Below are 22,659 nucleotides of genomic sequence, written 5' to 3' on the forward strand. Positions count from 1 at the left end.
CACACTACTGGTGGAAGCGTTCAGGCATGAAGTGGGATTGCGGAGTGCGAGTAAGTTGAGCGATCGCTCGAAAGTGTGGGTCAGGGGTAGTGAGGAGCATCAAAATGAGTTACTCTCTGTCATGCAAGCCGCCCGCCCGCCCGCCCACCCGCTTGGCAGGATGTCGCGCAACATGCAAGCTGAAACTCGAGGCTGAAAGTCATTTGAGTTTCAGCCTTCTTGAGTGACCGGGCGTGAGCGGCGAGCGTACTCGGCACTCGTTCTCACTATATTCTCATGCTCTCTTTCTCTTTCCTTTCGCTGTATTGGATACTCCCCGCTCCAAGCACAGCTGTTATGGATATAAAAGAACAATTCTTAGAAACCTAGTTGCAAGGAGCAATTTGCGATGCAATTGAATGTTTTATTCAGTATGTTTACCAGGGTAGCGAAAAACCAGTCGCTAATCAATCAGCGTCTGTCGAAGAAAAGTTGGATCGAATTCTGATCACATTAAACCACATGCAGCTAAAGTTGGATGAAAATACGAAGAACGTATCCAAAACGATGAGTGCAGTGGTCACAATGAAATGCCAACTAGATCATCTTATTGATAACTTGGTAGTACCGGCGTCGTTGTCATCAAACATTGATACTGGATCTGTAATGGAAAAAATTACGTCGGAAGAAGATATGAAGCGTTTCAATGAAAAGTTGTCATGTGCGGAGTTTTATGACGAGGTAAAAACGCGAATGTGTAGTGCAATTTTAGTTACCTTCTACAAGCAGAGTTTACACGAGTTATTGTACGCATTGTTTTGTCAAATGTTTTTGACAAAATGCAGTTGGAGTGGGGATGGCCGGCCTAATCCAAAAATTCCGTTTTATGATAAGACCAACATTTTACGGCTGTTTCAGGAAGTTGTTTCTGTTGGTCCAAAGGTAATCGATGCTAAAATTGTTTCTGATTTCATAAAAATTAAATTAAAAAATGCGGCAAGCCGCGTTGCAATGAAACAAAAAATAAAATCAATTGCACGTAATCGTTCAAAAGCCAACAAAAAAAAAATACTAAGTTAGAAAACATGTAATGTTAGTTGTAAAATTTCTTCATATTTTATAGTTTAATTACCATATGAAATAGTTATACGAGCAACAATGAATTTACAAAGTACTAGTATGAATTTTAAAAACGAATTAATGTTAAGTTGTTAATGAATTATAAATGAATTTTATGAATTTTAGATAAATTAAAACTGAATGGTGAGTTGATATGAAATATTGTTTGTGTTTGTATAAAATTTAAAACTAACCAAAATCTTTCACCATTACTCTTATATTAGGGTGTAATATGTTTTTAGTATTGTTGAATGTATAATTTTTTTAAAATTTGAAATGAATGATGAGGTCAACCATTTTACATGTACGATTGTAATGCGAACTCAAACGAACAACAGTGAAAGGTTTTAAAGATTTCTAAAATCAATATTCTAAAAGATAAATCAAATGATGACAAAAATGTCCCACCTCTTTCCCATGCACAGATTTGACTATTGAACGGATACATAATCTATGAAGTAACGTGGGAATGATTAGAAAAACATGAAGAGCCCACAATTAACATGCTATTGTCTCAAATCTGTGCATTACCGTTATTTTTTTTTCTTAGCTAATAACTGTTATCATCATGTGATCTAAGTTTGCAATAAACTAAGAGAGGTTAATGTGATTAGTAAATTAAATCTTACTTAATTTACGTGTTAGTTATTAAATCAAGCAAACTATATCATACACTAAAATCTATTTTTCTTAACGTTGTTATCCACGTTCCACCTGAAAAAAGACATTGAAAGAATTAGATATATTTAAAATACTTATTACTTTATTCAGCTTACCTATGCGGTACACAAGATATTGTATATCCCTGCTCTAAAAAAGAAGTAAAAACATTAATTTACATGTTTAAAAATATAAAAGTCTTGCTACAAAAACTATAAAGTATGAAGGAGGGGGAAAAATACCGTAGTAGTTGAAGGAATTGTTGGTTGAACAGGGCGGCGGGCAAGCGATTGGGATGGTAAACGTATAGCAACTAATTTGCATTTAATCGTTTGATGGGGCAGCTCCACTCTGCGGCGAGGAGTGTTATTTCTTACTTTATAAATATATAAAGCAGTGGACGATAATTCGACAGGAGAGATAGTGTCCCCCTCTATCGAAACTTTATACATTTCTTCGCAGCATTTATATTGCAAACCAACTATTGTAAAGGATGATGATGATGATGATGATGATGATGATGATGAAGCTGATTCCTTAGCTTCTAAAAACTGTACAATACAGTTTTCATGACTAAGGAACCATTGGTTTTTAAAATTGGCCGTAAGACAAAAATCATCTCTTACTTGCAAGCCGGAGCCGTTGGCCAACAACTTAGGATAGGTTGGTGTTATTATATGATAAGCCCTCTTAATATTTTCAAACTCTCTACCTCTCGTTATAACCTGCTCTAAACATCTATTGCCTGATCTAATGCAACGTTTAATAAATTGCAAATGGTTTTCAAAAACATAAGCTGAAATTTTATCTAAGGGACCAAACCTATCAACGTCATCATAAATGTGTATAAGGTTGTGGACATTACTGGTTAAGTTACTACGACCATAAAAATTGGCAAAATCTTTTACAAATTTATACAACATCTTTTTAGCAAGCGCCCAAAGATGATGGTGTTTTGTACTGGAGAAAATGGTTATTGCAGAGAAATAGAGCAGGAAATGATTAAAAGCCTCTTCCCACATAAAATCTTTAAACACAATTATGCTAACGTAATGGAGAAACGTGCGGAATTCTGTTGCCTTCCAATACCTAATAAACTTAACGTGCCGTAATCTTCTATTGATTTCTACCGGAAGCTGTGTTGAAATTAGAAAATCAGACACGTTTTCGTGTTGTTGGGCTGTCCATCTTCCAAAATCTAAAAAATTGTGCTCTACTAAACCTCTTGCTATCTTTTTTGTTACCCCGATATCTAATAAATGTAAACGTTCTGCTACAATTGAATCTTTGATCAAATCAAAACAGCTAATATCTTCTAACGGTTATCGCCAACTTTTATGGTGCTCTCTATCTACCCTGTTCCTGAACCCTTCATCTGTACGCAACTCAGCATCCACATAAACAAAAATTACCTTGTTCGCTTCGTGCACTCCAACGCAGGAACATTTCAGGCAGCTATGTTTTCCAACGAAGCTAATGGTAGCTAGAATGAAATATAATCGCCGATATTACCATATTGTCTTGCAAAATTATTATAAGGTGCGCATGCTAAACACATATTTGAATACTTACCGTTGACAAAACAGCGAGCAGGTGAATCCGCGACAAACATGCGTAGTTTAGTATGCACCATTTTATCGCCGAACATCAAACCTCTCTCATGCAGTTCATTTATTTCCGTCACGAGTGGCCGCAAATACTGCTCGATGTTGTCCGGCTTGGTGTATCCGCAATATGCCCCAACTAACATTACCCGGGCTTCTGGCAGTTCCTCAACCTTCATAAGAATCGGCCATAGTTGCCTTGCCGAACTATTATGAAGCGGTAATCCGTCGATGGTGATGGTCGAAGCTGAAACTCGAGGCTGAAAGTCATTTGAGTTTCAGCCTTCTTGAGTGACCGGGCGTGAGCGGTGAGCGTACTCGGCACTCGTTCTCACCATATTCTCATGCTCTCTTTCTCTTTCCTTTCGCTGTATTGGATACTCCCCGCTCCAAGCACAGCTGTTATGGATATAAAAGAACAATTCTTAGAAACCTAGTTGCAAGGAGCAATTTACGATGCAATCGAACGTTTTATTCAGAATGTTTACAGCAGCTGGTCGATCAAAACAAAATATTGATTGCGTTTAACTAGCAGTGAAATTTGTACTGACATTATTAGAAAAGGTATAAAAGTTATGAAAAACGAACGTGAAAAACTATACACAATTTCATTAGGTTGGGTACCTACCGACTATTTGGTTCACTGCACTAGTACGATCAAACACTTTTGCGCATGCGAATACACTTAAACTCGTTCAATAGCCACACGCTAAAGTTTATTTCACCAAAAACACTATAAAAGAATGATATTTGTATGTAAAATATAAAATTTTAAGCTTTATAATCCACTTTCATGCGCAGCAAGCCAAGCCAAGTTGAAATCTACCTGTGATCTGTCTGGTAAACATTCTACCACAAGTTTGAATTTCCAACACATAGAACGAGAGAGCATTCAGGAGTAGCGTAGAGTGGTGGACTATGTGAGAGTGCGAGAGTGTGAGCCGAGCGCAAGGCGAAATTTTTCGAACACCTCAACGGAACGAGCGTTCCGGAATGGAGAGGGAAGGTAGTATCGAGGAGGAGTGTGAGGGTAGCTTATGCTCAGGAAGAATATTCGGCAAACACACTACTGGTGGAAGCGTTCAGGCATGAAGTGGGATTGCGGAGTGCGAGTAAGTTGAGCGATCGCTCGAAAGTGTGAGTCAGGGGTAGTGAGGAGCATCAAAATGAGTTACTCTCTGTTAGCGGGGAAAGTCATTTAAGTTTCAGCCTTCTTGAGTGACCGGGCGTGAGCGGCGAGCGTACTCGGCACTCGTTCTCACCATATTCTCATGCTCTCAATTTTCTCTTTCCCTTTTTCTTTCCTTTCGCTGTATTGGATGCTCCCCGCTCCAAGCACAGCTGTTATGGATATAAAAGAACAACTCTTAGAAACCTAGTTGCAAGGAGCAATTTGCGATGCAATCGAATGTTTTATTCAGTATGTTTACCAGGGTAGCGAACAACCAGTCGCTAATCAATCAGCGTCTGTCGAAGAAAAGTTGGAACGAATTCTGATCACATTAAACCACATGCAGCTAAAGTTGGATGAAAATACGAAGAACGTATCCAAAACGATGAGTGCAGTGGTCACAATGAAATGCCAACTAGATCATCTTATTGATAACTTGGTAGTACCGGCGTCGTCGTCATCAAACATGGATACTGGATCTGTAATGGAAAAAATTACGTCGGAAGATGATATGAAGCGTTTCAATGAAAAGTTGTCATGTGCGGAGTTTTATGACGAGGTAAAAACGCGAATGTGTAGTGCAATTTTAGTTACCTTCTACAAGCAGAGGTTACACGAGTTATTGTACGCATTGTTTTGTCAAATGTTTTTGACAAAATGCAGTTGGAGTGGGGATGGCCGGCCTAATCCAAAAATTCCGTTTTATGATAAGACCAACATTTTACGGCTGTTTCAGGAAGTTGTTTCTGTTGGTCCAAAGGTAATCGATGCTAAAATTGTTTCTGATTTCATAAAAATGAAATTAAAAAATGCGGCAAGCCGCGTTGCAATGAAACAAAAAATAAAATCAATTGCACGTAATCGTTCAAAAGCCAACAAAGAAAATACTAAGTTAGAAAACATCTAATGTTAGTTGTAACAATAGCAACAATGAATTTACAAAGTACTAGTATGAATTTTAAAAACGAATTAATGTTAAGTTGTTAATGAATTATAATTGAATTTTATGAATTTTAGATAAATTAAAACTGAATGGTGAGTTGATATGAAATATTGTTTGTGTTTGTATAAAATTTAAAACTAACCAAAATCTTTCACCATTACTCTTATATTAGGGTGTAATATGTTTTTAGTATTGTTGAATGTATAATTTTTTTAAAATTTGAAATGAATGATGAGGTCAACCATTTTACATGTACGATTGTAATGCGAACTCAAACGAACAACAGTGAAAGGTTTTAAAGATTTCTAAAATCAATATTCTAAAAGATAAATCAAATGATGACAAAAATGTCCCACCTCTTTCCCATGCACAGATTTGACTATTGAACGGATACATAATCTATGAAGTAACGTGGGAATGATTAGAAAAACATGAAGAGCCCACAATTAACATGCTATTGTCTCAAATCTGTGCATTACCGTTATTTTTTTTTCTTAGCTAATAACTGTTATCATCATGTGATCTAAGTTTGCAATAAACTAAGAGAGGTTAATGTGATTAGTAAATTAAATCTTACTTAATTTACGTGTTAGTTATTAAATCAAGCAAACTATATCATACACTAAAATCTATTTTTCTTAACGTTGTTATCCACGTTCCACCTGAAAAAAGACATTGAAAGAATTAGATATATTTAAAATACTTATTACTTTATTCAGCTTACCTATGCGGTACACAAGATATTGTATATCCCTGCTCTAAAAAAGAAGTAAAAACATTAATTTACATGTTTAAAAATATAAAAGTCTTGCTACAAAAACTATAAAGTATGAAGGAGGGGGAAAAATACCGTAGTAGTTGAAGGAATTGTTGGTTGAACAGGGCGGCGGGCAAGCGATTGGGATGGTAAACGTATAGCAACTAATTTGCATTTAATCGTTTGATGGGGCAGCTCCACTCTGCGGCGAGGAGTGTTATTTCTTACTTTATAAATATATAAAGCAGTGGACGATAATTCGACAGGAGAGATAGTGTCCCCCTCTATCGAAACTTTATACATTTCTTCGCAGCATTTATATTGCAAACCAACTATTGTAAAGGATGATGATGATGATGATGATGATGATGATGAAGCTGATTCCTTAGCTTCTAAAAACTGTACAATACAGTTTTCATGACTAAGGAACCATTGGTTTTTAAAATTGGCCGTAAGACAAAAATCATCTCTTACTTGCAAGCCGGAGCCGTTGGCCAACAACTTAGGATAGGTTGGTGTTATTATATGATAAGCCCTCTTAATATTTTCAAACTCTCTACCTCTCGTTATAACCTGCTCTAAACATCTATTGCCTGATCTAATGCAACGTTTAATAAATTGCAAATGGTTTTCAAAAACATAAGCTGAAATTTTATCTAAGGGACCAAACCTATCAACGTCATCATAAATGTGTATAAGGTTGTGGACATTACTGGTTAAGTAACTACGACCATAAAAATTGGCAAAATCTTTTACAAATTTATACAACATCGTTTTAGCAAGCGCCCAAAGATGATGGTGTTTTGTACTGGAGAAAATGGTTATTGCAGAGAAATAGAGCAGGAAATGATTAAAAGCCTCTTCCCACATAAAATCTTTAAACACAATTATGCTAACGTAATGGAGAAACGTGCGGAATTCTGTTGCCTTCCAATACCTAATAAACTTAACGTGCCGTAATCTTCTATTGATTTCTACCGGAAGCTGTGTTGAAATTAGAAAATCAGACACGTTTTCGTGTTGTTGGGCTGTCCATCTTCCAAAATCTAAAAAATTGTGCTCTACTAAACCTCTTGCTATCTTTTTTGTTACCCCGATATCTAATAAATGTAAACGTTCTGCTACAATTGAATCTTTGATCAAATCAAAACAGCTAATATCTTCTAACGGTTATCGCCAACTTTTATGGTGCTCTCTATCTACCCTGTTCCTGAACCCTTCATCTGTACGCAACTCAGCATCCACATAAACAAAAATTACCTTGTTCGCTTCGTGCACTCCAACGCAGGAACATTTCAGGCAGCTATGTTTTCCAACGAAGCTAATGGTAGCTAGAATGAAATATAATCGCCGATATTACCATATTGTCTTGCAAAATTATTATAAGGTGCGCATGCTAAACACATATTTGAATACTTACCGTTGACAAAACAGCGAGCAGGTGAATCCGCGACAAACATGCGTAGTTTAGTATGCACCATTTTATCGCCGAACATCAAACCTCTCTCATGCAGTTCATTTATTTCCGTCACGAGTGGCCGCAAATACTGCTCGATGTTGTCCGGCTTGGTGTATCCGCAATATGCCCCAACTAACATTACCCGGGCTTCTGGCAGTTCCTCAACCTTCATAAGAATCGGCCATAGTTGCCTTGCCGAACTATTATGAAGCGGTAATCCGTCGATGGTGATGGTCGAAGCTGAAACTCGAGGCTGAAAGTCATTTGAGTTTCAGCCTTCTTGAGTGACCGGGCGTGAGCGGTGAGCGTACTCGGCACTCGTTCTCACCATATTCTCATGCTCTCTTTCTCTTTCCTTTCGCTGTATTGGATACTCCCCGCTCCAAGCACAGCTGTTATGGATATAAAAGAACAATTCTTAGAAACCTAGTTGCAAGGAGCAATTTACGATGCAATCGAACGTTTTATTCAGAATGTTTACAGCAGCTGGTCGATCAAAACAAAATATTGATTGCGTTTAACTAGCAGTGAAATTTGTACTGACATTATTAGAAAAGGTATAAAAGTTATGAAAAACGAACGTGAAAAACTATACACAATTTCATTAGGTTGGGTACCTACCGACTATTTGGTTCACTGCACTAGTACGATCAAACACTTTTGCGCATGCGAATACACTTAAACTCGTTCAATAGCCACACGCTAAAGTTTATTTCACCAAAAACACTATAAAAGAATGATATTTGTATTGTAAATATAAAATTTTAAGCTTTATAATCCACTTTCATGCGCAGCAAGCCAAGCCAAGTTGAAATCTACCTGTGATCTGTCTGGTAAACATTCTACCACAAGTTTGAATTTCCAACACATAGAACGAGAGAGCATTCAGGAGTAGCGTAGAGTGGTGGACTATGTGAGAGTGCGAGAGTGTGAGCCGAGCGCAAGGCGAAATTTTTCGAACACCTCAACGGAACGAGCGTTCCGGAATGGAGAGGGAAGGTAGTATCGAGGAGGAGTGTGAGGGTAGCTTATGCTCAGGAAGAATATTCGGCAAACACACTACTGGTGGAAGCGTTCAGGCATGAAGTGGGATTGCGGAGTGCGAGTAAGTTGAGCGATCGCTCGAAAGTGTGAGTCAGGGGTAGTGAGGAGCATCAAAATGAGTTACTCTCTGTTAGCGGGGAAAGTCATTTAAGTTTCAGCCTTCTTGAGTGACCGGGCGTGAGCGGCGAGCGTACTCGGCACTCGTTCTCACCATATTCTCATGCTCTCAATTTTCTCTTTCCCTTTTTCTTTCCTTTCGCTGTATTGGATGCTCCCCGCTCCAAGCACAGCTGTTATGGATATAAAAGAACAACTCTTAGAAACCTAGTTGCAAGGAGCAATTTGCGATGCAATCGAATGTTTTATTCAGTATGTTTACCAGGGTAGCGAACAACCAGTCGCTAATCAATCAGCGTCTGTCGAAGAAAAGTTGGATCGAATTCTGATCACATTAAACCACATGCAGCTAAAGTTGGATGAAAATACGAAGAACGTATCCAAAACGATGAGTGCAGTGGTCACAATGAAATGCCAACTAGATCATCTTATTGATAACTTGGTAGTACCGGCGTCGTCGTCATCAAACATGGATACTGGATCTGTAATGGAAAAAATTACGTCGGAAGATGATATGAAGCGTTTCAATGAAAAGTTGTCATGTGCGGAGTTTTATGACGAGGTAAAAACGCGAATGTGTAGTGCAATTTTAGTTACCTTCTACAAGCAGAGGTTACACGAGTTATTGTACGCATTGTTTTGTCAAATGTTTTTGACAAAATGCAGTTGGAGTGGGGATGGCCGGCCTAATCCAAAAATTCCGTTTTATGATAAGACCAACATTTTACGGCTGTTTCAGGAAGTTGTTTCTGTTGGTCCAAAGGTAATCGATGCTAAAATTGTTTCTGATTTCATAAAAATGAAATTAAAAAATGCGGCAAGCCGCGTTGCAATGAAACAAAAAATAAAATCAATTGCACGTAATCGTTCAAAAGCCAACAAAGAAAATACTAAGTTAGAAAACATCTAATGTTAGTTGTAACAATAGCAACAATGAATTTACAAAGTACTAGTATGAATTTTAAAAACGAATTAATGTTAAGTTGTTAATGAATTATAATTGAATTTTATGAATTTTAGATAAATTAAAACTGAATGGTGAGTTGATATGAAATATTTTTTGTGTTTGTAATAAAATTTAATACAAACCAAAATCTTTCACCATTACTCTTATATTAGGGTGTAATATGTTTTTAGTATTGTTGAATGTATAATTTTTTTAAAATTTGAAATGAATGATGAGGTCAACCATTTTACATGTACGATTGTAATGCGAACTCAAACGAACAACAGTGAAAGGTTTTAAAGATTTCTAAAATCAATATTCTAAAAGATAAATCAAATGATGACAAAAATGTCCCACCTCTTTCCCATGCACAGATTTGACTATTGAACGGATACATAATCTATGAAGTAACGTGGGAATGATTAGAAAAACATGAAGAGCCCACAATTAACATGCTATTGTCTCAAATCTGTGCATTACCGTTATTTTTTTTTCTTAGCTAATAACTGTTATCATCATGTGATCTAAGTTTGCAATAAACTAAGAGAGGTTAATGTGATTAGTAAATTAAATCTTACTTAATTTACGTGTTAGTTATTAAATCAAGCAAACTATATCATACACTAAAATCTATTTTTCTTAACGTTGTTATCCACGTTCCACCTGAAAAAAGACATTGAAAGAATTAGATATATTTAAAATATTTATTACTTTATTCAGCTTACCTATGCGGTACACAAGATATTGTATATCCTTGCTCTAAAAAAGAAGTAAAAACATTAATTTACATGTTTAAAAATATAAAAGTCTTGCTACAAAAACTAAAAAGTATGAAGGAGGGGGAAAAATACCGTAGTAGTTGAAGGAATTGTTGGTTGAACAGGGCGGCGGGCAAGCGATTGGGATGGTAAACGTATAGCAACTAATTTGCATTTAATCGTTTGATGGGGCAGCTCCACTCTGCGGCGAGGAGTGTTATTTCTTACTTTATAAATATATAAAGCAGTGGACGATAATTCGACAGGAGAGATAATGTCCCCCTCTATCGAAACTTTATACATTTCTTTGCAGCATTTATATTGCAAACCAACTATTGTAAAGGATGATGATGATGATGATGATGATGATGAAGCTGATTCCTTAGCTTCTAAAAACTGTACAATACAGTTTTCATGACTAAGGAACCATTGGTTTTTAAAATTGGCCGTAAGACAAAAATCATCTCTTACTTGCAAGCCGGAGCCGTTGACCAACAACTTAGGATAGGTTGGTGTTATTATATGATAAGCCCTCTTAATATTTTCAAACTCTCTACCTCTCGTTATAACCTGCTCTAAACATCTATTGCCTGATCTAATGCAACGTTTAATAAATTGCAAATGGTTTTCAAAAACATAAGCTGAAATTTTATCTAAGGGACCAAACCTATCAACGTCATCATAAATGTGTATAAGGTTGTGGACATTACTGGTTAAGTTACTACGACCATAAAAATTGGCAAAATCTTTTACAAATTTATACAACATCTTTTTAGCAAGCGCCCAAAGATGATGGTGTTTTGTACTGGAGAAAATGGTTATTGCAGAGAAATAGAGCAGGAAATGATTAAAAGCCTCTTCCCACATAAAATCTTTAAACACAATTATGCTAACGTAATGGAGAAACGTGCGGAATTCTGTTGCCTTCCAATACCTAATAAACTTAACGTGCCGTAATCTTCTATTGATTTCTACCGGAAGCTGTGTTGAAATTAGAAAATCAGACACGTTTTCGTGTTGTTGGGCTGTCCATCTTCCAAAATCTAAAAAATTGTGCTCTACTAAACCTCTTGCTATCTTTTTTGTTACCCCGATATCTAATAAATGTAAACGTTCTGCTACAATTGAATCTTTGATCAAATCAAAACAGCTAATATCTTCTAACGGTTATCGCCAACTTTTATGGTGCTCTCTATCTACCCTGTTCCTGAACCCTTCATCTGTACGCAACTCAGCATCCACATAAACAAAAATTACCTTGTTCGCTTCGTGCACTCCAACGCAGGAACATTTCATGCAGCTATGTTTTCCAACGAAGCTAATGGTAGCTAGAATGAAATATAATCGCCGATATTACCATATTGTCTTGCAAAATTATTATAAGGTGCGCATGCTAAACACATATTTGAATACTTACCGTTGACAAAACAGCGAGCAGGTGAATCCGCGACAAACATGCGTAGTTTAGTATGCACCATTTTATCGCCGAACATCAAACCTCTCTCATGCAGTTCATTTATTTCCGTCACGAGTGGCCGCAAATACTGCTCGATGTTGTCCGGCTTGGTGTATCCGCAATATGCCCCAACTAACATTACCGGGGCTTCTGGCAGTTCCTCAACCTTCATAAGAATCGGCCATAGTTGCCTTGCCGAACTATTATGAAGCGGTAATCCGTCGATGGTGATGGTCGAAGCTGAAACTCGAGGCTGAAAGTCATTTGAGTTTCAGCCTTCTTGAGTGACCGGGCGTGAGCGGCGAGCGTACTCGGCACTCGTTCTCACCATATTTTCATGCTCTCTTTCTCTTTCCTTTCGCTGTATTGGATACTCCCCGCTCCAAGCACAGCTGTTATGGATATAAAAGAACAATTCTTAGAAACCTAGTTGCAAGGAGCAATTTACGATGCAATCGAACGTTTTATTCAGAATGTTTACAGCAGCTGGTCGATCAAAACAAAATATTGATTGCGTTTAACTAGCAGTGAAATTTGTACTGACATTATTAGAAAAGGTATAAAAGTTATGAAAAACGAACGTGAAAAACTATACACAATTTCATTAGGTTGGGTACCTACCGACTATTTGGTTCACTACACTAGTACGATCAAACACTTTTGCGCATGCGAATACACTTAAACTCGTTCAATAGCCACACGCTAAAGTTTATTTCACCAAAAACACTATAAAAGAATGATATTTGTATTGTAAATATAAAATTTTAAGCTTTATAATCCACTTTCATGCGCAGCAAGCCAAGCCAAGTTGAAATCTACCTGTGATCTGTCTGGTAAACATTCTACCACAAGTGTGAATTTCCAACACATAGAACGAGAGAGCATTCAGGAGTAGCGTAGAGTGGTGGACTATGTGAGAGTGCGAGAGTGTGAGCCGAGCGCAAGGCGAAATTTTTCGAACACCTCAACGGAACGAGCGTTCCGGAATGGAGAGGGAAGGTAGTATTGAGGTGGAGTGTGAGGGTAGCTTATGCTCAGGAAGAATATTCGGCAAACACACTACTGGTGGAAGCGTTCAGGCATGAAGTGGGATTGCGGAGTGCGAGTAAGTTGAGCGATCGCTCGAAAGTGTGAGTCAGGGGTAGTGAGGAGCATCAAAATGAGTTACTCTCTGTTAGCGGGGAAAGTCATTTAAGTTTCAGCCTTCTTGAGTGACCGGGCGTGAGCGGCGAGCGTACTCGGCACTCGTTCTCACCATATTCTCATGCTCTCAATTTTCTCTTTCCCTTTTTCTTTCCTTTCGCTGTATTGGATGCTCCCCGCTCCAAGCACAGCTGTTATGGATATAAAAGAACAACTCTTAGAAACCTAGTTGCAAGGAGCAATTTGCGATGCAATCGAATGTTTTATTCAGTATGTTTACCAGGGTAGCGAACAACCAGTCGCTAATCAATCAGCGTCTGTCGAAGAAAAGTTGGATCGAATTCTGATCACATTAAACCACATGCAGCTAAAGTTGGATGAAAATACGAAGAACGTATCCAAAACGATGAGTGCAGTGGTCACAATGAAATGCCAACTAGATCATCTTATTGATAACTTGGTAGTACCGGCGTCGTCGTCATCAAACATGGATACTGGATCTGTAATGGAAAAAATTACGTCGGAAGATGATATGAAGCGTTTCAATGAAAAGTTGTCATGTGCGGAGTTTTATGACGAGGTAAAAACGCGAATGTGTAGTGCAATTTTAGTTACCTTCTACAAGCAGAGGTTACACGAGTTATTGTACGCATTGTTTTGTCAAATGTTTTTGACAAAATGCAGTTGGAGTGGGGATGGCCGGCCTAATCCAAAAATTCCGTTTTATGATAAGACCAACATTTTACGGCTGTTTCAGGAAGTTGTTTCTGTTGGTCCAAAGGTAATCGATGCTAAAATTGTTTCTGATTTCATAAAAATGAAATTAAAAAATGCGGCAAGCCGCGTTGCAATGAAACAAAAAATAAAATCAATTGCACGTAATCGTTCAAAAGCCAACAAAGAAAATACTAAGTTAGAAAACATCTAATGTTAGTTGTAACAATAGCAACAATGAATTTACAAAGTACTAGTATGAATTTTAAAAACGAATTAATGTTAAGTTGTTAATGAATTATAATTGAATTTTATGAATTTTAGATAAATTAAAACTGAATGGTGAGTTGATATGAAATATTGTTTGTGTTTGTAATAAAATTTAATACAAACCAAAATCTTTCACCATTACTCTTATATTAGGGTGTAATATGTTTTTAGTATTGTTGAATGTATAATTTTTTTAAAATTTGAAATGAATGATGAGGTCAACCATTTTACATGTACGATTGTAATGCGAACTCAAACGAACAACAGTGAAAGGTTTTAAAGATTTCTAAAATCAATATTCTAAAAGATAAATCAAATGATGACAAAAATGTCCCACCTCTTTCCCATGCACAGATTTGACTATTGAACGGATACATAATCTATGAAGTAACGTGGGAATGATTAGAAAAACATGAAGAGCCCACAATTAACATGCTATTGTCTCAAATCTGTGCATTACCGTTATTTTTTTTTTCTTAGCTAATAACTGTTATCATCATGTGATCTAAGTTTGCAATAAACTAAGAGAGGTTAATGTGATTAGTAAATTAAATCTTACTTAATTTACGTGTTAGTTATTAAATCAAGCAAACTATATCATACACTAAAATCTATTTTTCTTAACGTTGTTATCCACGTTCCACCTGAAAAAAGACATTGAAAGAATTAGATATATTTAAAATATTTATTACTTTATTCAGCTTACCTATGCGGTACACAAGATATTGTATATCCTTGCTCTAAAAAAGAAGTAAAAACATTAATTTACATGTTTAAAAATATAAAAGTCTTGCTACAAAAACTAAAAAGTATGAAGGAGGGGGAAAAATACCGTAGTAGTTGAAGGAATTGTTGGTTGAACAGGGCGGCGGGCAAGCGATTGGGATGGTAAACGTATAGCAACTAATTTGCATTTAATCGTTTGATGGGGCAGCTCCACTCTGCGGCGAGGAGTGTTATTTCTTACTTTATAAATATATAAAGCAGTGGACGATAATTCGACAGGAGAGATAGTGTCCCCCTCTATCGAAACTTTATACATTTCTTCGCAGCATTTATATTGCAAACCAACTATTGTAAAGGATGATGATGATGATGATGATGATGATGAAGCTGATTCCTTAGCTTCTAAAAACTGTACAATACAGTTTTCATGACTAAGGAACCATTGGTTTTTAAAATTGGCCATAATTTCAGCTTATGTTCAAAAACATAAGCTGAAATTTTATCTAAGGGACCAAACCTATCAACGTCATCATAAATGTGTATAAGGTTGTGGACATTACTGGTTAAGTTACTACGACCATAAAAATTGGCAAAATCTTTTACAAATTTATACAACATCTTTTTAGCAAGCGCCCAAAGATGATGGTGTTTTGTACTGGAGAAAATGGTTATTGCAGAGAAATAGAGCAGGAAATGATTAAAAGCCTCTTCCCACATAAAATCTTTAAACACAATTATGCTAACGTAATGGAGAAACGTGCGGAATTCTGTTGCCTTCCAATACCTAATAAACTTAACGTGCCGTAATCTTCTATTGATTTCTACCGGAAGCTGTGTTGAAATTAGAAAATCAGACACGTTTTCGTGTTGTTGGGCTGTCCATCTTCCAAAATCTAAAAAATTGTGCTCTACTAAACCTCTTGCTATCTTTTTTGTTACCCCGATATCTAATAAATGTAAACGTTCTGCTACAATTGAATCTTTGATCAAATCAAAACAGCTAATATCTTCTAACGGTTATCGCCAACTTTTATGGTGCTCTCTATCTACCCTGTTCCTGAACCCTTCATCTGTACGCAACTCAGCATCCACATAAACAAAAATTACCTTGTTCGCTTCGTGCACTCCAACGCAGGAACATTTCATGCAGCTATGTTTTCCAACGAAGCTAATGGTAGCTAGAATGAAATATAATCGCCGATATTACCATATTGTCTTGCAAAATTATTATAAGGTGCGCATGCTAAACACATATTTGAATACTTACCGTTGACAAAACAGCGAGCAGGTGAATCCGCGACAAACATGCGTAGTTTAGTATGCACCATTTTATCGCCGAACATCAAACCTCTCTCATGCAGTTCATTTATTTCCGTCACGAGTGGCCGCAAATACTGCTCGATGTTGTCCGGCTTGGTGTATCCGCAATATGCCCCAACTAACATTACCGGGGCTTCTGGCAGTTCCTCAACCTTCATAAGAATCGGCCATAGTTGCCTTGCCGAACTATTATGAAGCGGTAATCCGTCGATGGTGATGGTCGAAGCTGAAACTCGAGGCTGAAAGTCATTTGAGTTTCAGCCTTCTTGAGTGACCGGGCGTGAGCGGCGAGCGTACTCGGCACTCGTTCTCACCATATTCTCATGCTCTCTTTCTCTTTCCTTTCGCTGTATTGGATACTCCCCGCTCCAAGCACAGCTGTTATGGATATAAAAGAACAATTCTTAGAAACCTAGTTGCAAGGAGCAATTTACGATGCAATCGAACGTTTTATTCAGAATGTTTACAGCAGCTGGTCGTTCAAAACAAAATATTGATAGCGTTTAACTAGCAGTGAAATTTGTACTGAAATTATTAGAAAAGGTATAAAAGTTATGAAAAACGAACGTGAAAAACTATACACAATTTCATTAGGTTGGGTACCTACCGACTATTTGGTTCACTGCACTAGTACGATCAAACACTTTTGCGCATGCGAATACACTTAAACTCGTTCAATAGCCACACGCTAAAGTTTATTTCACCAAAAACACTATAAAAGAATGATATTTGTATGTAAAATATAAAATTTTAAGCTTTATAATCCACTTTCATGCGCAGCAAGCCAAGCCAAGTTGAAATCTACCTGTGATCTGTCTGGTAAACATTCTACCACAAGTGTGAATTTCCAACACATAGAACGAGAGAGCATTCAGGAGTAGCGTAGAGTGGTGGACTATGTGAGAGTGCGAGAGTGTGAGCCGAGCGCAAGGCGAAATTTTTCGAACACCTCAACGGAACGAGAGTTCCGGAATGGAGAGGGAAGGTTGTATTGAGGTGGAGTGTGAGGGCAGCTTATGCTCAGGAAGAATATTCGGCAAACACACTACTGGTGGAAGCGTTCAGGCATGAAGTGGGATTGCGGAGTGCGAGTAAGTTGAGCGATCGCTCGAAAGTGTGAGTCAGGGGTAGTGAGGAGCATCAAAATGAGTTACTCTCTGTCATGCGGGGAAAGTCATTTAAGTTTCAGCCTTCTTGAGTGACCGGGCGTGAGCGGCGAGCGTACTCGGCACTCGTTCTCACCATATTCTCATGCTCTCAATTTTCTCTTTCCCTTTTTCTTTCCTTTCGCTGTATTGGATACTCCCCGCTCCAAGCACAGCTGTTATGGATATAAAAGAACAATTCTTAGAAACCTAGTTGCAAGGAGCAATTTGCGATGCAATCGAATGTTTTATTCAGTATGTTTACCAGGGTAGCGAACAACCAGTCGCTAATCAATCAGCGTCTGTCGAAGAAAAGTTGGATCGAATTCTGATCACATTAAACCACATGCAGCTAAAGTTGGATGAAAATACGAAGAACGTATCCAAAACGATGAGTGCAGTGGTCACAATGAAATGCCAACTAGATCATCTTATTGATAACTTGGTAGTACCGGCGTCGTCGTCATCAAACATGGATACTGGATCTGTAATGGAAAAAATTACGTCGGAAGATGATATGAAGCGTTTCAATGAAAAGTTGTCATGTGCGGAGTTTTATGACGAGGTAAAAACGCGAATGTGTAGTGCAATTTTAGTTACCTTCTACAAGCAGAGGTTACACGAGTTATTGTACGCATTGTTTTGTCAAATGTTTTTGACAAAATGCAGTTGGAGTGGGGATGGCCGGCCTAATCCAAAAATTCCGTTTTATGATAAGACCAACATTTTACGGCTGTTTCAGGAAGTTGTTTCTGTTGGTCCAAAGGTAATCGATGCTAAAATTGTTTCTGATTTCATAAAAATGAAATTAAAAAATACGGCAAGCCGCGTTGCAATGAAACAAAAAATAAAATCAATTGCACGTAATCGTTCAAAAGCCAACAAAGAAAATACTAAGTAAGAAAACATCTAATGTAAGTTGTAACAATAGCAACAATGAATTTACAAAGTACTAGTATGAATTTTAAAAACGAATTAATGTTAAGTTGTTAATGAATTATAATTGAATTTTATGAATTTTAGATAAATTAAAACTGAATGGTGAGTTGATATGAAATATTGTTTGTGTTTGTAATAAAATTTAATACAAACCAAAATCTTTCACCATTACTCTTATATTAGGGTGTAATATGTTTTTAGTATTGTTGAATGTATAATTTTTTTAAAATTTGAAATGAATGATGAGGTCAACCATTTTACATGTACGATTGTAATGCGAACTCAAACGAACAACAGTGAAAGGTTTTAAAGATTTCTAAAATCAATATTCTAAAAGATAAATCAAATGATGACAAAAATGTCCCACCTCTTTCCCATGCACAGATTTGACTATTGAACGGATACATAATCTATGAAGTAACGTGGGAATGATTAGAAAAACATGAAGAGCCCACAATTAACATGCTATTGTCTCAAATCTGTGCATTACCGTTATTTTTTTTTTCTTAGCTAATAACTGTTATCATCATGTGATCTAAGTTTGCAATAAACTAAGAGAGGTTAATGTGATTAGTAAATTAAATCTTACTTAATTTACGTGTTAGTTATTAAATCAAGCAAACTATATCATACACTAAAATCTATTTTTCTTAACGTTGTTATCCACGTTCCACCTGAAAAAAGACATTGAAAGAATTAGATATATTTAAAATATTTATTACTTTATTCAGCTTACCTATGCGGTACACAAGATATTGTATATCCTTGCTCTAAAAAAGAAGTAAAAACATTAATTTACATGTTTAAAAATATAAAAGTCTTGCTACAAAAACTAAAAAGTATGAAGGAGGGGGAAAAATACCGTAGTAGTTGAAGGAATTGTTGGTTGAACAGGGCGGCGGGCAAGCGATTGGGATGGTAAACGTATAGCAACTAATTTGCATTTAATCGTTTGATGGGGCAGCTCCACTCTGCGGCGAGGAGTGTTATTTCTTACTTTATAAATATATAAAGCAGTGGACGATAATTCGACAGGAGAGATAGTGTCCCCCTCTATCGAAACTTTATACATTTCTTCGCAGCATTTATATTGCAAACCAACTATTGTAAAGGATGATGATGATGATGATGATGATGATGATGAAGCTGATTCCTTAGCTTCTAAAAACTGTACAATACAGTTTTCATGACTAAGGAACCATTGGTTTTTAAAATTGGCCGTAAGACAAAAATCATCTCTTACTTGCAAGCCGGAGCCGTTGGCCAACAACTTAGGATAGGTTGGTGTTATTATATGATAAGCCCTCTTAATATTTTCAAACTCTCTACCTCTCGTTATAACCTGCTCTAAACATCTATTGCCTGATCTAATGCAACGTTTAATAAATTGCAAATGGTTTTCAAAAACATAAGCTGAAATTTTATCTAAGGGACCAAACCTATCAACGTCATCATAAATGTGTATAAGGTTGTGGACATTACTGGTTAAGTTACTACGACCATAAAAATTGGCAAAATCTTTTACAAATTTATACAACATCTTTTTAGCAAGCGCCCAAAGATGATGGTGTTTTGTACTGGAGAAAATGGTTATTGCAGAGAAATAGAGCAGGAAATGATTAAAAGCCTCTTCCCACATAAAATCTTTAAACACAATTATGCTAACGTAATGGAGAAACGTGCGGAATTCTGTTGCCTTCCAATACCTAATAAACTTAACGTGCCGTAATCTTCTATTGATTTCTACCGGAAGCTGTGTTGAAATTAGAAAATCAGACACGTTTTCGTGTTGTTGGGCTGTCCATCTTCCGAAATCTAAAAAATTGTGCTCTAATAAACCTCTTGCTATCTTTTTTATTACCCCGATATCTAATAAATGTAAACGTTCTGCTACAATTGAATCTTTGATCAAATCAAAACAGCTAATATCTTCTAACGGTTATCGCCAACTTTTATGGTGCTCTCTATCTACCCTGTTCCTGAACCCTTCATCTGTACGCAACTCAGCATCCACATCAACAAAAATTACCTTGTTCGCTTCGTGCACTCCAACGCAGGAACATTTCAGGCAGCTATGTTTTCCAACGAAGCTAATGGTAGCTAGAATGAAATATAATCGCCGATATTACCATATTGTCTTGCAAAATTATTATAAGGTGCGCATGCTAAACACATATTTGAATACTTACCGTTGACAAAACAGCGAGCAGGTGAATCCGCGACAAACATGCGTAGTTTAGTATGCACCATTTTATCGCCGAACATCAAACCTCTCTCATGCAGTTCATTTATTTCCGTCACGAGTGGCCGCAAATACTGCTCGATGTTGTCCGGCTTGGTGTATCCGCAATATGCCCCAACTAACATTACCGGGGCTTCTGGCAGTTCCTCAACCTTCATAAGAATCGGCCATAGTTGCCTTGCCGAACTATTATGAAGCGGTAATCCGTCGATGGTGATGGTCGAAGCTGAAACTCGAGGCTGAAAGTCATTTGAGTTTCAGCCTTCTTGAGTGACCGGGCGTGAGCGGCGAGCGTACTCGGCACTCGTTCTCACCATATTCTCATGCTCTCTTTCTCTTTCCTTTCGCTGTATTGGATACTCCCCGCTCCAAGCACAGCTGTTATGGATATAAAAGAACAATTCTTAGAAACCTAGTTGCAAGGAGCAATTTACGATGCAATCGAACGTTTTATTCAGAATGTTTACAGCAGCTGGTCGTTCAAAACAAAATATTGATAGCGTTTAACTAGCAGTGAAATTTGTACTGAAATTATTAGAAAAGGTATAAAAGTTATGAAAAACGAACGTGAAAAACTATACACAATTTCATTAGGTTGGGTACCTACCGACTATTTGGTTCACTGCACTAGTATGATCAAACACTTTCGCGCATGCGAATACACTTAAACTCGTTCAATAGCCACACGCTAAAGTTTATTTCACCAAAAACACTATAAAAGAATGATATTTGTATGTAAAATATAAAATTTTAAGCTTTATAATCCACTTTCATGCGCAGCAAGCCAAGCCAAGTTGAAATCTACCTGTGATCTGTCTGGTAAACATTCTACCACAAGTGTGAATTTCCAACACATAGAACGAGAGAGCATTCAGGAGTAGCGTAGAGTGGTGGACTATGTGAGAGTGCGAGAGTGTGAGCCGAACGCAAGGCGAAATTTTTCGAACACCTCAACGGAACGAGCGTTCCGGAATGGAGAGGGAAGGTAGTATCGAGGTGGAGTGTGAGGGTAGCTTATGCTCAGGAAGAATATTCGGCAAACACACTACTGGTGGAAGCGTTCAGGCATGAAGTGGGATTGCGGAGTGCGAGTAAGTTGAGCGATCGCTCGAAAGTGTGAGTCAGGGGTAGTGAGGAGCATCAAAATGAGTTACTCTCTGTCATGCGGGGAAAGTCATTTAAGTTTCAGCCTTCTTGAGTGACCGGGCGTGAGCGGCGAGCGTACTCGGCACTCGTTCTCACCATATTCTCATGCTCTCTTTCTCTTTCCTTTCGCTGTATTGGATACTCCCCGCTCCAAGCACAGCTGTTATGGATATAAAAGAACAATTCTTAGAAACCTAGTTGCAAGGAGCAATTTACGATGCAATCGAACGTTTTATTCAGAATGTTTACAGCAGCTGGTCGTTCAAAACAAAATATTGATAGCGTTTAACTAGCAGTGAAATTTGTACTGAAATTATTAGAAAAGGTATAAAAGTTATGAAAAACGAACGTGAAAAACTATACACAATTTCATTAGGTTGGGTACCTACCGACTATTTGGTTCACTGCACTAGTACGATCAAACACTTTCGCGCATGCGAATACACTTAAACTCGTTCAATAGCCACACGCTAAAGTTTATTTCACCAAAAACACTATAAAAGAATGATATTTGTATGTAAAATATAAAATTTTAAGCTTTATAATCCACTTTCATGCGCAGCAAGCCAAGCCAAGTTGAAATCTACCTGTGATCTGTCTGGTAAACATTCTACCACAAGTGTGAATTTCCAACACATAGAACGAGAGAGCATTCAGGAGTAGCGTAGAGTGGTGGACTATGTGAGAGTGCGAGAGTGTGAGCCGAGCGCAAGGCGAAATTTTTCGAACACCTCAACGGAACGAGCGTTCCGGAATGGAGAGGGAAGGTAGTATTGAGGTGGAGTGTGAGGGTAGCTTATGCTCAGGAAGAATATTCGGCAAACACACTACTGGTGGAAGCGTTCAGGCATGAAGTGGGATTGCGGAGTGCGAGTAAGTTGAGCGATCGCTCGAAAGTGTGAGTCAGGGGTAGTGAGGAGCATCAAAATGAGTTACTCTCTGTCATGCGGGGAAAGTCATTTAAGTTTCAGCCTTCTTGAGTGACCGGGCGTGAGCGGCGA

At 37.5% G+C, this 22,659-nt stretch overlaps 5 protein-coding genes across 15 annotated transcripts; all 5 read right to left on the minus strand.

Moving 5' to 3' along the window:
• Positions 1-454: 454 nt before the first annotated feature.
• Positions 455-3,548, minus strand: LOC118513886. 5 transcript variants are annotated; one of them, XR_004906530.1, is made up of 4 exons: positions 3,331-3,524; positions 2,920-3,241; positions 1,772-2,888; positions 455-943 (listed from the first exon to the last, which is right to left on the minus strand). XR_004906530.1 is itself a non-coding variant. In XM_036060229.1 (3 exons), exons 1-3 carry the CDS (start codon positions 3,506-3,508, stop codon positions 932-934), a joined length of 261 nt encoding a protein of 86 aa, XP_035916122.1. In that variant the 5' UTR covers positions 3,509-3,531; the 3' UTR covers positions 455-931. The 5 variants fall into 5 exon arrangements, 3 of the variants coding, with proteins under 3 accessions (XP_035916122.1, XP_035916112.1, XP_035916096.1); XR_004906529.1 differs by lacking the exon at positions 455-943 and having other exon boundaries at positions 1,332-1,812; positions 1,875-2,888; XM_036060229.1 differs by lacking the exon at positions 1,772-2,888 and having other exon boundaries at positions 3,171-3,241; positions 3,331-3,531.
• Positions 3,549-4,868: 1,320 nt separating this feature from the next.
• LOC118514161 lies at positions 4,869-7,897 on the minus strand. 3 transcript variants are annotated; one of them, XR_004906582.1, is made up of 4 exons: positions 7,654-7,847; positions 7,494-7,564; positions 5,128-5,315; positions 4,869-5,012 (listed from the first exon to the last, which is right to left on the minus strand). XR_004906582.1 is itself a non-coding variant. In XM_036060818.1 (3 exons), exons 1-3 carry the CDS (start codon positions 7,862-7,864, stop codon positions 6,409-6,411), a joined length of 309 nt encoding a protein of 102 aa, XP_035916711.1. In that variant the 5' UTR covers positions 7,865-7,871; the 3' UTR covers positions 5,658-6,408. The 3 variants fall into 3 exon arrangements, 2 of the variants coding, with proteins under 2 accessions (XP_035916711.1, XP_035916700.1); XM_036060818.1 differs by lacking the exons at positions 4,869-5,012; positions 5,128-5,315 and adding an exon at positions 5,658-6,435 and having other exon boundaries at positions 7,654-7,871; XM_036060807.1 differs by lacking the exons at positions 4,869-5,012; positions 5,128-5,315 and having other exon boundaries at positions 7,013-7,564; positions 7,654-7,897.
• A 1,175-nt stretch (positions 7,898-9,072) lies between these two features.
• On the minus strand, positions 9,073-12,277 carry LOC118514173. Its single transcript, XM_036060845.1, has 6 exons — positions 11,975-12,277; positions 11,815-11,885; positions 10,525-10,558; positions 10,422-10,462; positions 9,451-9,638; positions 9,073-9,335 (listed from the first exon to the last, which is right to left on the minus strand). Exons 1-5 carry the CDS (start codon positions 12,183-12,185, stop codon positions 9,627-9,629), a joined length of 369 nt encoding a protein of 122 aa, XP_035916738.1. The 5' UTR covers positions 12,186-12,277; the 3' UTR covers positions 9,073-9,335; positions 9,451-9,626.
• Positions 12,278-13,393: 1,116 nt separating this feature from the next.
• Positions 13,394-16,443, minus strand: LOC118514167. The gene is made up of 6 exons (XM_036060831.1): positions 16,134-16,443; positions 15,974-16,044; positions 14,847-14,880; positions 14,744-14,784; positions 13,772-13,959; positions 13,394-13,656 (listed from the first exon to the last, which is right to left on the minus strand). The coding sequence occupies exons 1-5, from the start codon at positions 16,342-16,344 to the stop codon at positions 13,948-13,950; spliced, it is 369 nt and encodes a 122-aa protein (XP_035916724.1). The 5' UTR covers positions 16,345-16,443; the 3' UTR covers positions 13,394-13,656; positions 13,772-13,947.
• A 1,110-nt stretch (positions 16,444-17,553) lies between these two features.
• On the minus strand, positions 17,554-20,767 carry LOC118514147. 5 transcript variants are annotated; one of them, XM_036060768.1, is made up of 6 exons: positions 20,460-20,767; positions 20,300-20,370; positions 19,007-19,040; positions 18,904-18,944; positions 17,932-18,119; positions 17,554-17,816 (listed from the first exon to the last, which is right to left on the minus strand). In XM_036060768.1, exons 1-5 carry the CDS (start codon positions 20,668-20,670, stop codon positions 18,108-18,110), a joined length of 369 nt encoding a protein of 122 aa, XP_035916661.1. In that variant the 5' UTR covers positions 20,671-20,767; the 3' UTR covers positions 17,554-17,816; positions 17,932-18,107. The 5 variants fall into 5 exon arrangements, 4 of the variants coding, with proteins under 4 accessions (XP_035916661.1, XP_035916671.1, XP_035916682.1 ...); XM_036060778.1 differs by lacking the exon at positions 18,904-18,944 and having other exon boundaries at positions 20,460-20,766; XR_004906581.1 differs by lacking the exons at positions 18,904-18,944; positions 19,007-19,040 and having other exon boundaries at positions 20,460-20,766.
• Between the last annotated feature and the right edge of the window lie 1,892 nt (positions 20,768-22,659).

The sequence above is a fragment of the Anopheles stephensi genome, chromosome X (assembly GCF_013141755.1).
Source record: "Anopheles stephensi strain Indian chromosome X, UCI_ANSTEP_V1.0, whole genome shotgun sequence".
Lineage (NCBI taxonomy): Eukaryota > Metazoa > Arthropoda > Insecta > Diptera > Culicidae > Anopheles > Anopheles stephensi.